Here is a 14,359-nt window from a genome sequence, read left to right as displayed (position 1 = left end):
TTCCCAGAAGGCCCCTGGAAAACCAGAGATTTGGTCTGCTGCCTTACTTTAAAATAATTGGGAAAGTTTGATGCTACTTTTCATGAATTATCCGATCAGGAGAGACAACACACACACACACACACACACACACACACACACACACCTGCCCCCGTTAGTTTAAATCTGTTCAAGTAAAATGTAAATATTTCAAAAACAGCTTGCTGTAGAAGTCTGCAGTGAATGAACTGTCAACCCAATCACTGACTGTAACACACAGTGTCCTGGTACTACTCAGCTTGGTATTTAGTCATAATTTCAAATATGCTTTTAAATGCTCACTTGGCCTCAGCCTCTTTTTTTTTTTTTTTTTTTTCTTGACTGCAGCATCCTCTAGGCCAGCTGTTTTTAAGGACTCACATAACTTATCTCTGGATTTGTACCAATATTCACAGTGGTTGGGACATACTCCGTATTGGTGAGTTAGACAAAGTCTTAGTGTAATCTAACATATGCTTAGACTGCCTTACACTGCAGTTAAACATATTTCCTCTGCGAATATCCAAATGTCCACTTTGGGAAACGAGATGCAATAGCCATGCTTTCTTGAACACTGAGTTCATCGTCATGCTCATAAATATTGTGTCCAGAGCTTTCTGGAGTGCCCTTTATCCTGCTGGCGTGTGATAGGAGCAAACAAACATCTATCATAGCTACCTTATTCTGACAAGCAATCCCCACTGGGTCTTCTACACTTTACACTATCAGCAAGCTATAAGCCACTCTAAGCTCCTGTAGCCACAGATTCACTTCTGTTTTCCTGCTGCTTCCCAACAGTCCCTGTAGCCAGCCACAGGCCAGAATACTTGCCTTCCATAAGGCTAGCCAGGGCTGTCTCGGGGCCTGTATAAAGACTATGCCAGGTACTTTTGGGTACAGGTTTCTGGATGCATGTTTGAACAACTCTGAGAAAATGCCAGTGGGCTTAGTCGGGATTTCTGAAACTCCCAGATGGGTCCACAAAACTACTGACTGCAATCAAGTAGAGCAAGATCTACTGAAGACCTGGGTGCATGAGGGGTGAGAGGCATGGATGGCTGTGGGTTATTTCAACCACTGCTGAATAACGACCTTCCCTCAACCCTTCCACCATGCCATAGATATGGTCTGTCCCCACAGGTTCATGTGTTGGGAGCTTGTCCCCAGAGTAGTAGTTCTTGCAGCATGCTGCGACCTCTCATCAGTAAGGCCTAGTGGGAAGTCCCTAAGTCAACTCTCTGTAGGTGTGCCCTCAAAGGGATTAAGGCAGTTCTCTCAGGACTCCAGTTTCACTCTGGCTTCCTGTTTGGCAACACGACCTCTTGCTCACACTTGTTCCAGGTCCCAGACATTACTATCTGCTATAAGGTGATGAAGCCAGCAGGGACTGTGCCTGGAGCCTGTGCCACTGCATTTGAACTTTTGGCTTACAGAAGTCTGGTCTCCCTCAGATTGGTCTCCCTCAGGTATTTCACTTACAGCCAGAAAAACAGACCAGTACACGATCTACACAACTCCTAAAAACTTAGGAGGGACTGATCCTGAACTTCAGCTGTCTAGTGCACAGTCCTTCACACCACAGTGAAGAAAAGCATTTTTTCTGTTTGAAAAAATACAGCAACATGTTCCAAGAGCTTCAAAGTTCTATTTTAGGAACTAAAAAAAAAAAAGTACATTAACATTTATATTGACTCATTACGGTGTAATCATGTTAACTGAAAATATAACTATACTATAAATCAAATGATTATATTATAGAAATAAGAGGGACATACCTGCCATTGTTATGTCATAGAGAATGATATGATGAGTTATAATCTGTACTGACTAGGGAGCAAATAGACTTACAGGCTAAACCCAACATCAGAAAGTGACACACACGATTATTACTCATCATTTTCACAATGCCAAGGACAAGTGCTTAGGTGTCCTCAGCAGTGGCTGCAGAAACTTCTTCTCCTATTTTTCTGCAATGGACCTGCATTGCCTTTCTAACTAGTTAAATTACTTTAGTTTGGTGAGCAAACCTCATGTACTTCCTGGAAAGGAACTACATCAGTATGAAGAAAAAATTACTCCTAAATAGAGTGTAACATTTAAAAAACAAAAAGCCTATTAAGCTAACCTACACAAAAATATCCAGTAAAATGAACAACTAAGAACTTCCAAAGAAAAAGCTGGCTGTCCCTCCTCACTGCAACGAGACATTTCCTCCGTAGTCACACCAGAGCGTTTGGCAATGTGACTTAGGGCCTGCCAAGCACTGTCCACAACCTCAAGCAGGGCAGGGGAGGTACACACAAGAAGTGACCAACTGGGGCCAAAGAGGAGATGCGGAAAAGCTGGGTCTCAAAAATCCACCTTTCATTTCTATGGCTTTTCAAAGAAAATAATCAGTGGTAGTGTGTCTGCACCCTGTCAGTAAACGAGATATGGAAGCAACGAAACTTCCTGTCCTGGCACACCAGGAGTTTCAAGTTCCTTTACAGCAAACAACAATAAACAAGTGAGAGTACAGCACACAAGTGGAAATGGTAACACTATCACAGAAGACTAGAGCGTTCAAAAGACATAAACACAGGGACCCCAATCCAAGGCAGCGAGAGATGTCAAGGGTGACCCTGAAGTAAGCAATGCTTGAGAGAGGAAGAAGGCAGCAGTGCTGGATCCTAACTCTCGCACATGTGTTCATTCCCCTGCTCCCCTGGTCTCCTCTTCCCTCCCTCCCTCCCTCCCTCCCTTTTCCATCTCTTCCTCTCTCTCCCTCTCTGTTGCTCTCTGTCTCTCTCTCATATACACATACACACACCAAAATAAGTTCCAATTTTCATCTTTAAGGATTACACTATTTGAAAACTTTAAAACAAAGGTCAGTGTTTTAGAAAAGAGTGAATTAATCACCTAAGACATTCATATACTCGACCCAATGTAACTCTCTAAAATAAATCCTCAATTTTAAACCAGTCTTGGAGTCCTTCTGTTTTAGGGACAGCAACATGAGAACCACCTGTTCCACTGGATAGACTTCCAGAGGACAGATACAGTCTGGCTTGCATGACAACGCTGCATGCCACTAAAGGATGAGAGAAGGAACTTGCCTATTTTCCTCAATGTATCCATCCACGTTCTAGTAACTTTTCTCAACAAAGTGACCAAACACCCAACAGGAAGCAATTTAACACACTTTAGTATGGCTCCCAATACAAATAATATACTACATCTTGGCAGAGTGCTCCCCCACCCACCATGTAGCACCAGGGGCTTGAGGTGGGGTTTGCTCCGATCTTACTTAACAGGATTCATCTTACTCAACAGGATTCAGAGAGCTCCAGATACAACTGAAGACAGCCTAGAGCCTCAAGCCCAACACAGCACCCATAGCCTACCCCTGCCAACTAGGCCCAAGGCTACAAAGCTTTCATGAGCTCCCCAAACAGTGCTACCAGCTGGGGATCAGCTGCTTACATGTGTGAGGATATTTCCTACTAAAGTCCTAACATTCTGCCATAACCTCATAGACACATGACCATCCATGATGCAAACTAATCTAGTCCATGCTTCAAAAGACCTCAATCTTGCGGTTCCTACACTGCTCAAAAGGCCAGTGTCTTCTGAGAGTTGAGGCAATTTTGTAACCCTGACCCCTGTAATCAAAACACAGATGAACAGACTTTCAACCCTTGATTCAAAGGAAAGGCATGGGAGGGCAGCAGGTAAAGGCTCCAAAGCAAGACTGGAGCACACAGGGCGAACAGAAAGCCTGAAGCACCACGTCCATAACATGAGACAGTGCCCACACTCCAAGGGGGTTGTGGGGCCTCTCCCCTACATCCTTGGTGCCTGCAGCACATGCAGCCACTCATCTCCACTTGATACCTTCAGCTTTCTTCCACAGGAGCCCCACAGGCTGCAGCTTGCACACACTGGAGTCTCCAGGGCAACTCAGACTTCACAGTGTCACAGACAGCCTACTGAGGAACTCCACACAGGGAGTCCAACCCTGCTACACATGACCTAGCTCAGCCTGGGGCCTCGGTGTAAGCCTCCACGACCCTGTAACTCTTCCATTTGTTGATCCACAGGCACAAAAGCAGACAACACCAAGGTCTGCCTACAGACTGAGGTTAGCTTCACCACAGCTACAGTGGCCTCTAAGTCCCTAACCAGCTGAAGCTGAAAATATTGTCACAGATGACCCCGGGAAGCACAGCGCCCTGGAGCCTTCAAAGGTGGGGTTTTGCCCTGGAGACTCGGTTGGTTTATGGTCCCTGTTTGGAGTGCACTTTCTTTTCAGTTACAGAAATTGCTTCAGCAGTTATCACTGCTCTATCAACAGCAGTTTTGTCCAAACTTTAAACTCACACTCCTTTACCCTCCGAGTGAACACTCTTCACACCTTTCTGCTCTACTCTGTAAACCTGTAAACCTTACCAAAAGCAGCAAGCAACAACAGTGTACAACCCTCAATGCCATGCTCTACTGAACTAATTTCCCACCAAATAAATCCACCCACTGTCATTGTGACCATGACTATCCTACAGTCTCTCTGGTTTTCTTCCACAGGAGCCCCACATTCCTGACATCTCTAACACACTAGAGTCTCCAGTGTAGAAAACAGCCCAGTTCTTTCCAGAATGTTCCATGAATGGCCATTAGCCCAGTTTCCAACAGACTCCTGTCCTCCACTGACAACTCCTAGCCTACTCTTATGTCTACATTCTGGTCTTCTATACTCCAAGAAGAATATCCTATTAAGCTCTGCTTATAACATTCTAGAGCATTCTTGCCTACAGCTCCAAACTTTTCTACACTCCTGCCACAAACCAGTTCCAAAGGCCTACAGACCACTGTCACAGTAACAGCCTTAGAAACCACATGGTCATAGGAACGGCCTTATAGATCACACAGTCATAGTAATGGCCTTATGAATCACATGGTCATAGCAATGGCCTTATAGATCCCACAGTTACAGAAATGGCCTTATGGACCACACAGTCACAATAATGGCCTTATAGATCGCATGGTCATAGCAATGGCCTTACAGACCACACAGTCACAAAAATGGCCTTAGCATGGCCCTACAGATCACATGGTCATAGTAACGGCCTTACCAATCACATAGTCATAGTAATAGCCTACACACCATGGTCACAGTGATGACCTTACAGACCACACAGTCACAGCAATGGCCTTACTTATGAGTACAATTTCTGCCATTGCTTTTTTTGTCACTGTGACAAATACATGGCAAGCAATATAAGGGAGAAGACATATGGTTTTGATTCACGGTTTGGGGAACATGGCCCATCCAGGTTCAGTACATCTGTGGTGAGCAGGGGCTTAGGGCACAGCTTGTTTACATCTTGTCAGACCATGAAGCAGAGAGCTCTAGCTTTCAGTTAGCTTAGTTCAAATCTTGACCCCACAGCCCTTAAGGGGTCAAAGGTAGGCCTAATGCCAAAAGGTTCTACCACCTCCCCAATACCACCAGCATCAGGACCAAGTATTCAAACATATATGCCAGTTGAGGACATTTCACATGCAAACCATTACAGCCCCTTGATGGATGAATACTGTCATTTATTCTCCTGACTCAGTCTCAAGGGACAATGTAAAAAGTACAACAGCATCCTTTTGAGTTTTAGTACAACATGCACTTCAAAACCAAAATCGTAATCTACTGTCTTAAAATCAATTTAGTAGGTAATAATGAACAAGGTTTAGTACAACAGAGTAGTTACTATAGATTATACGTTACAGGGTTAAACGTTTCATAAATCTATTTCCACTATGCAGCACTTTCAAACTTCTGCAAAATGCATTACTGCAGGCCACACTCATGCTGTAGCTGCTGAGCTACTTGCTTGCTCTAAACACAGCCTAGACAAGACTAACCACTGATGTCAACGCTGAGCTCCAGCATGACTAGATCCTGGGCCCAACATTTTCGTGGGGGAAAAGTTGTGTGCACTGCGTTGAGAGATTTCTTGCTTTTCTGCCTCTTTGTGTTCCCCCTTGCATTTTTTTTTTTTTCCTAAAAACAAGCTTTCCTCTAATTGATCCTAGAGCCTAACTGATTCCAGAGCATGCAGTAAGGGCTAAGGCATTGCTCCTGTGGCTGTGCTGAGGCCCAGCACTGCGAGTCAGATGGCTAAAGAGCACCTTGGGCTCCAGGTGATAAAGGGAGAGATAAGCAAGAGTCTCCGGACCCGGTCCTAAGCTATAACCTGGTGCAACTGCAGTCTCTGCAGATGGTTCTTCCTCCTCTCCACAATGAAAGGAACAGTACGTATATTCTCCAAGTTCCTCCTACTCTAAACTCTTCAGGACTGGGAAGTTGAGTGAAATGCTCATCAAAAGGCCTACCATCCCTAAAACTTGCATAGTCAATGTGTGATTCTTTATTTAAGTAAAAAACTAAACATATGTAAACAAATTATTTCAAAAATCTCATGAGAAAATCATGTATATTTTTATTAGGGTAATTACATGGTAAGAGGAGGAACCAGGAGGAAGAAGCAGTACGAGAAAGCAATGGGAGAGATGAAGATTTCCAAAGAACACGGCAAACAGTCACTGTGAAATGCCTGCAGAGCCCTAGGTTCCGTCCCCAGACTGCACAGACCACATGTGGTGGCATACACCTGCGATCCCAGAATCCCAGAAAGAGGCAAAAAGAACAGAATTTCAAAGCCCATCCTAGGCTACATAGGAAGTTTGAACCCATCCTGAGCTACATGAGAACGCACTTCATTAAGAAAAAAAACAGACTTTAGATTTTAAATAAATGCATTATTAAAGGGCTTTTTCTTTTCAAAATTCCCTCTGCCAAAAGACTAAGATAGTTAACAATGCCTCCTAATTTCTCTAAACCAGCTCTAGGGCTGTACTCTAACAGCCCTCTGCCAAAAATCTGAGTACAGCATCTTCAAACAGCTCACAAGCAAAGAGCTCCCTAAAGCGGCAACCTGTTCAGCTTCACAGCTCAGGGTTCACATTTCTCTACGGATGGCTTAGTCTTTCTAAAATAGCACTGACATGAAATCCATTTATGAAACACTTTGACAGAATGCCTAATATATTCTTAATAGCACTCACTGCAGCTTTATCGACATGTGCCTTCTGTAAGATCAAGGAGATTAACACATCCACTGAGGTCTGCAAAACAGGACGAGTGAATGCCCCTGAAGTGAGAAGCCAGCCTCCACTTGGCTGTCAGTGAACACACACTGAGAAGCAAAAGCTCTGCCACAGGAGGCTGAGGTCTGCAGAGATCTGAGGAACGACCACACCCACTGTCAGCAGAGTGCTGTCTCTCTCAAATGAGGCCATCTCAACTATACCGCTGAAAACAGAAGAAGCATTTAGCAAGGCACATGTGTTGGGAAAAGTAGTTACGGGCTTTAGAAAAGCTCTCTATACACACAAAAGACCCCCAGGACACCAGATCTTTCTTTTGTTTTCACTGAAGGACTCTCTACTATAAGATGAACTAAATGGTTAAGGAAGATCAGCTTGCTTTAATCAACTTGGGTGACTCACACACAGCAAAAGTTAGTAAGATAAAATTTAAGTTCATCTAAAATTCAGTAGTGATTTCTCTTCATATGGAACACAGTACTCAGAAATGTCAATTTTTAGTTAACAATTCAAGATAAGGAGACTTAAAATAGCTGTAGTAGTTATAAATTTCAAGGTTGCACATCAGGTAACTGGAAACTAAGTCTAACTCCATCACCATGGAGCTCCAGCGCCGCCTCTTGGCCCCCACAGGAACCCGCACACAAGCAGCAGACACTATTAGACACGCATGCACGAATGCACAGATAAATATAACAATTTTTTAAAAATCCGGGGTTAGAGAGATGGCTCAATGATTAACAGTGTTTGCTGTGAAATGTGAGTTCAGACACCAGCACCCAGGTAAAAGTCAGGTACATATTTAAATGTAGGCTGATGGGTTTATAGGGCTCTGCTGGTTAGACTTGTAAGCTGTTGACCCCGAAAACTGAACAAGGTCACCGATTTGTAAAGGGATTCTCTTTTAACTGATTAAGAAAAGACTTAAACAGCTGCACATCTCTGCAACCACAATATCTGGGGTGTGGGGCAGAAACAGGCAGTTCCTGGGGGCTTGCTAAATGGCAACACTGGACAAAATGCTCAACTGCTGAGACTCTGTCTCAAAAAAAAAGAAAGAAAAAGTAAGGTAGTGATGGCATTTGATATTCTCCTCTAGCCCTTGCATGAGCAAGCATGGGCACATGAACCTACACACATGTGCACACACATGTAGGTCCTATAACTATACGTTATCTAAAAATAACTAGTTACAACATGCTCATTATGAAAATCTTTGGAAAAAATTAGTATGTTCAGTGTTTCTTCTGTGTGTGTGGTGTTTAAAATGTGATTATGCTACATAGCAGCATTTTCAGATTCCTGATCAAACCCACAGTTTTTAGAAATGAAAACACAGGGGCCGAGGAGACGGCCCAGTGAGTAAAGTGCTTGCTATACATTCACAGGGAGTTGAGTTCCAGTTCCTTGCATCCACATAAAGATCAGGCATGACAGACATCAGTAACTCCAGTGCTGGGGTGGGGCTAGAGGAGACAGGAAGATATAGGGAGTTCATTAGCCAACCAATCTAGGGGAAATGGTGAATTTCGAGTTTTGCGAGGGACTTTGTTCCAAAAACCTACAGTAGAGAGCAATGAAAAATATTCAACATTGACCTCCATACAGCCTCCACATGTGACACACAGATGCACACATGAATACATACACCATATCAAAACAAGGGGAAGGAAGGGTGGGAAAAAAGGAGGGAAGGACAGAAAAGGAAAAAGGAGAAAGAGAGAGAGAGACTAAGAGAATGTATTAGTCATAGGTCAAACCAAAGAGCAAAGGCAGGCTCAACTGGGCAGAAAGGGAACTAGCTCGGCAAAGCCTCTCTCAGCCTCTGCATTTCTCTGGGGTTCTCACCACCATCTGGGACCAAACAAAGTCTCTGGAGCTGGCCACAGCTTTTGGGAGTTAGCTCTCAGCTCGATTTCACATGATGCATTTCAATTATCAAAATGAGACTCTCCTTTCTCTAGATCTGATGTGACATGCCTTAAGAAATAAGCCTAAGGCCATGATTTGGTACAGGGTCCATTCCTACAGGCAGAACTCTGCTAAAAGGGTGCAACGGGTCCCTGCAGCAGGAGACAGGGGAGCTTCCAAGTGGGAGGGAGGGAGGGAGGAGGGCAGACTCATGTCCTTTACAAATCCTATTGGTAATCCACTTCCTACACTGAGCTCAAAGGAGGCACATCAGACAGGACAGGGATTTGGGGAACTTTCTAAAAACAGTCAAGACCCGCCAAGAAGACTTGCACTGTGTGAACCTGCCAGGTCATGTTCTTTAACAACACACTTTTTAATGGCTACAGAATTCTAACTAACTTCTACAATGTGGACTTCATCCAGAAAAACCACATATCATCATGATCCTTTATGAATACAATATTCAAAAAGCATCTAAGGCGGCGGCACCAAGTACTGACATCCTTACCACACCTTGTCAGAACTATTCCAAAGGGCTCTTTGTGCGAGATGAGGGAATTATGAAGAGAGGAAAAAATATCTACACTACCACCAAGGGTTCCCTATCAATTATGTGCAAGGACATACTACACCCCAAATGAAAGCAGAAAAAACAAAGGCTGCCATAATCTAATTAAAGTAAGACTAAAGATTAAAAACAAACTATGTAACCGAACTGAGGAAAATCTATGACGAGGGGTGAGGAAGGCAGGCCATGTGAAGTCAATAAAAAGGAAGGACCCTAGTCTCTGATACTGAAAGCAACGGCGGTGCCCAGATGGGCAAGCCTATCTCTCAGGTCTGTTGGAGTTAATTTGAGATAAGCTTTTTTTATATAGTAGGGTTTTCTATGGACCACTTGGACTTACTGGTTGCGAATGAGAGACTACCCTAGAAAGAGGGAGAACTGTCAGCCAGTCTCCATTCCCAACATTGCTCCCATTTTCTCCTTAATAAAACTATTTCCAATAGCCTGCCAACTTGTAAACAACATTAAGTCCGTAAGCAGAATCCATGACACCTGGCCTAATGGAACGATGGAGACAGGAGACTGCTATGAACAGATAATCCTCGAGGAATGAGGAACTAACTAGCAGGAAGTTGTTAAGGCACTCTATCCATTAAGTAGGCAAGACCTTCGTATCCCCATCTTTCGGTAGGGTTCAGAACACGATTTTCAAGGAACCAAGAGGATACACAGGAAGGAAATAAAGCACCCTATTGAAGTGACAATGAAAGGTACCCAGGACACTCAAGTCATATCCACGACAGAACATACTTTCTGCCATTGCTGGAGCCCTTGGTAGTATCTGCCAACTGGCTGCTCCTCTGTCTAAAGCTGCCCCTGCAAGGCACACACTGTTCTAGTGGTTAAGGTGAGACACACATCGAATACAGAAACAGTCTGGAGCTTTACATTATTAGTAATAGGTGACATCTTGGGTCAAAACAGAAGCAAATGAGCTCAAGGTGGGGGTTCAGGCTCAAGGTGGGGATTCGAGATGATAGAGAGATCAGACTGCCTAGGAGTGAGGATACTCAAATACTTTCTAAGAAGTGAAACCCATTTTCACAAATGAATTTAGAAGAACCGTATTACACAGAGTAAGTAATAAAGCTGCTGGTTAGAAAAGGTTATGAGTTTTATTGACATTGTACTTAAAAGGTCAGTGAATGAGAACAATGAGGCCATATTTAACATTTTAAAGCAGAGGTTGCAATAGGCAGGAACATTGTATCAGACTTAATATCAAATACAATCTGTTAAATGTACAAATTTTTAAAAAAAAAATCACAACGGTTAAGTTGCTTCAAATTAATTCTAAGTTCTCTGAAGCAATATCAGGATCCTCTTAAAACTAACCCAGATGCTTGAAAAAGAAATAGGAATGTTTATTCAAAAGCTTAATCACTAAGAACAACTGTAACCATCTTCATGAATTCTCTACCAAAAATAAGGATCAGTGGACAATAAACACTAAAACTATGACAGAGCACTGTCAGCCGGCAACCTGTTTTGTGTTCTTCCATCATTGCATAACTCACTCATCAGGAGCAAAGCGCACCCACAGCATCTGCCAGTGGTGCGCTTGCCATACGGCTTTGGAGTCCAACATGTACAGGCCTGACTCCTACAAAAGACCTGTGCGCCCATACAGCCTTCCTGATCAATGACACACACATACCACGGATGAACAGCGCTGCCGGAAGCTTTACTCTGGTTTGCCAGAAAGCCAGTTAACCTGGTGACACTGAGTAACACATTAGTGGTCTCCAGTGTGTTAGGAGGAGGCACTGAGCATATTCCTAATGTAGGAAGTGAGCCTCTTGTAAACAGTTAAGAATGCGGACCGCATATGAACGACTGGAGCTCCCCTGCAATAGCACTGCCCACAGATCCACAGCAATCGTGCCAGAGGTCACCCCTGCCTGTTGAAGAGCAGGTAGTGTTGATTACTGCAGCAAACAGGCAGAGCGATAGCTTTACCAAGGAATCTGCTTTACACATTTGCTATTGTAAAATTAACTGCAATGTTGCTAAGAAAAATACTTCAAAGATCTTCCTGTTCTGTACACTGCTGTTCACTTAAAGTTGGATGAAGCCCATTATCCTGACCTATTTTTATTATAACAAAGAGACAGAATCCTGGCTGGGAAGCAAGCTGTTTTACCAATAGAAAAGCAGCGTTTTCAAAACAGATTTTTACCCCTCTGCCCTTTCCACCTCTACCTAATAACATCCAAGTCCATTTTCCCTCCAGAGGACAGTTACACAGAATTACAACGTCGGGCCTCTTCCTCATGATAATTAAGGCACAAACTATGCAGCCAGGCCTTTGTTTATTATAAGCTGTTAACCTTTATATATGCTATTTACCTTTTGCCTCAGTTTCCTCTTCCTTCAAGGAGATGAATAGCCGAATTAACACACAAGAGTGTCGTAAACAATCAATGTATTAACAGAAGTAATGGTTAAGTGGAAAAACATTTTAAGCATTAAGGACTCACATTCATTATTTCCTAAAATAATGCTTAAAGGAGTCAAAATTGCTCAAGAACTCAATACATTAAAAAAAAAAAAAAAAAAAAAAAAACTACGAACTTTCCGACAAAACTTCTAAAAATGTCGGAGGAATTCTCATTGCACCCTGTGCTGCTCTTTAAAGAAAATGTCCCTTTAAGATGTCACAGAACTATCATGAAATTAAGAAACATAAAGCAGTGGCTTTTACAGCTTTGAAAAAATAAAATTCCTCTCAGGCAATCCAGTGGTGACAAGGAAAGATGTGAATGGCTCCTGTGTTCAGGTCTCACTACAACTATAAATTCGCTATTTCTTTAAGCAGGAAAAAGCAAAGCCTTCTTCCTGGGATTATAGAGCAAGACCTTAAACCAGGAGGAGCTGTGGGAGTGTTTTCACTATAGGGAAGAGGGGGCAGCCAAAGCTCTTACACTGGGATGCAAAGGACTGGCATTTAAGCACAAAAACAGGGACAGTGAGTTTACTCTCCCAACTAAAACTTATAGACTCTTATTAGTAGTTAAACAGCGCTTCTATGGAACAGAATGCAACAGATACTGCGGGCACCGAAGTTCCATCTTGGAGCTTCCTGCGGTAGCAAAGTTTCACACATTAACCCTTAGTTTATACGTGCGCAACACTCTGCATCAGGCTGCTAAAAGGACCTCAGTAAAGAACCGTGTCTGCAGTTAAGAGAAGCTTCTTCTGGGGACAGAAGGCTGAGAGGCGGGGTGTGAAGGAGCAAGGAGCTGAGGGGCATTACGCCTCTCTTCTGGGAGGAAAAAGAGGGAACACCTTTCTTCAGTCAAATCACAGACCCGAGTCCAAGCGGCTGCGGCGGGGATATCCAGGGCAAGCAAGGGAAGTGTGCAGCAGGGCCCCCGAGGGCACTAGTGCAAGGGCCGGGGTCGCTCAGGAGCGTGGCCTCCGTGCCCGGGGAAGGGGTCCACCGTGCGGAAGCACGGCACAGGGTCCGCGCTGCACCGCGCCCCTCCCGCCGCCGGAGGTCCGGATGCTCCGCACCCACACGGCGAGCAACAGCCGAGGACCCCACGCCCCCTTCGAGCCACCCAGCTCCCTCCGAGCTGCCTCTGCAGCCATGCACCCACCTCGCCGCCGGGCAGCACTCGGGCTCGGGCTCGGGTTCCGGCGGCGGCCGCGGCTCCTCCATGGCGGCTGCAGGGGTGACGGCGAGGGCGGGAGGGGGCACCGGCTCGGCAATGGCGTCTCTCATCCGTGCACCGAGCCCCGCATGACCGCGGCGGGTCGTCAGCTGCAGCCTGGTGCGGGAGACCCGGAGCCGCGGGGTGCGGGACTGACTCGACTCCGCCTCCGCCTCTAGCCCGCCGCAGGAGCAGTGCGCTCCGCGGCCATCTTGGGAACGGCGGCCGGCCGAGCACTGGGCTACGGCGGGCAGCGAGGGACACGCCTCGGAGGGCGGGTGAATCCGCCTGGGCGGGGCGAGGAGAGAGGGAGGAGTGCAGTGGCCTCTAGTGCGTAAGGTGTTACTGGGTAGCCTCGGGTGGCCTCCGGAGGTCCTGAGGCCAAGGGCGCAGGAGGCTCTAGGAGAGACAGGGTTGTCTGGGCAAGCAGGGATGCTTCATACACTTAAGTCCAGCCAAAGTCCATGCACAGCTGGATCCTGCCTTTCGGAATAAGGATGATGTCACCCAGACGCCCACAGCTCTGACATGGAAGTGCAGGCCTGCTGCAGACTCAGACCATCAGAGTGACACACCAAGCAAGGAGCACAGGACACGTCCTCACCCAGGATCCCAAGGTTAGAAAGCGCTTTTCCAGAAACTTATATAGTTCCTACACTGTAAGAGAAAGGAACGGATAAGGAGGTTCTGAAGATACAAAGTTATTAAGACTTGAAATAGCAGGGCATCCTTCATCCATAGCTTGTGCAGCTTCACAGCTTTGAGTTGCTAATGTGCCGTCTGAAATCCAGATTCAGTTCAAAAATAGCATTCAGAAACAAATATTTATGTTTCTATTCATTTGAATGTTCTGATTTTTTTAATTCATTATTTTAGCTTTGCTATGTAAAAATATTCATGTTAAACAAATGTTTTTCTTTAAAAAGAAAAAACTGACCAAAAGAGAAAATTCTAAGGAAAGATTTAAGAGCTAAGCAAGCTCAGACTAAAGGATATCCTGTGAAGTTAGCTATGTTGCAGAAATGTCTCTGTAATTAAAGCCTTGCTACATTCTGCTGTCATT

At 44.7% G+C, this 14,359-nt stretch overlaps 1 protein-coding gene across 2 annotated transcripts in view; it reads right to left on the bottom strand.

Annotated features, from left to right (window-relative positions):
* The window catches only part of Map3k4 (mitogen-activated protein kinase kinase kinase 4), a 94,828-nt gene extending 81,321 nt beyond the window's left edge, over window positions 1-13,507 (bottom strand). For both annotated transcript variants that reach the window (XM_055616008.1, XM_055616010.1), the window contains exon 1: window positions 13,243-13,507. In XM_055616008.1, coding sequence (XP_055471983.1) covers window positions 13,243-13,367 — 125 coding nt within the window. In that variant the 5' untranslated portion in view covers window positions 13,368-13,507. The remainder of the gene's footprint in view (window positions 1-13,242) is intronic.
* Window positions 13,508-14,359: the final 852 nt, after the last annotated feature.

This window comes from Psammomys obesus, unplaced genomic scaffold, assembly GCF_907164565.1.
Source record: "Psammomys obesus unplaced genomic scaffold, mPsaObe1.curated_primary_1811, whole genome shotgun sequence".
Classification (NCBI taxonomy): domain Eukaryota; kingdom Metazoa; phylum Chordata; class Mammalia; order Rodentia; family Muridae; genus Psammomys; species Psammomys obesus.
Note: the sequence above shows the minus strand (reverse complement) of the source record. Positions and strands in the feature narration are given on the sequence as shown.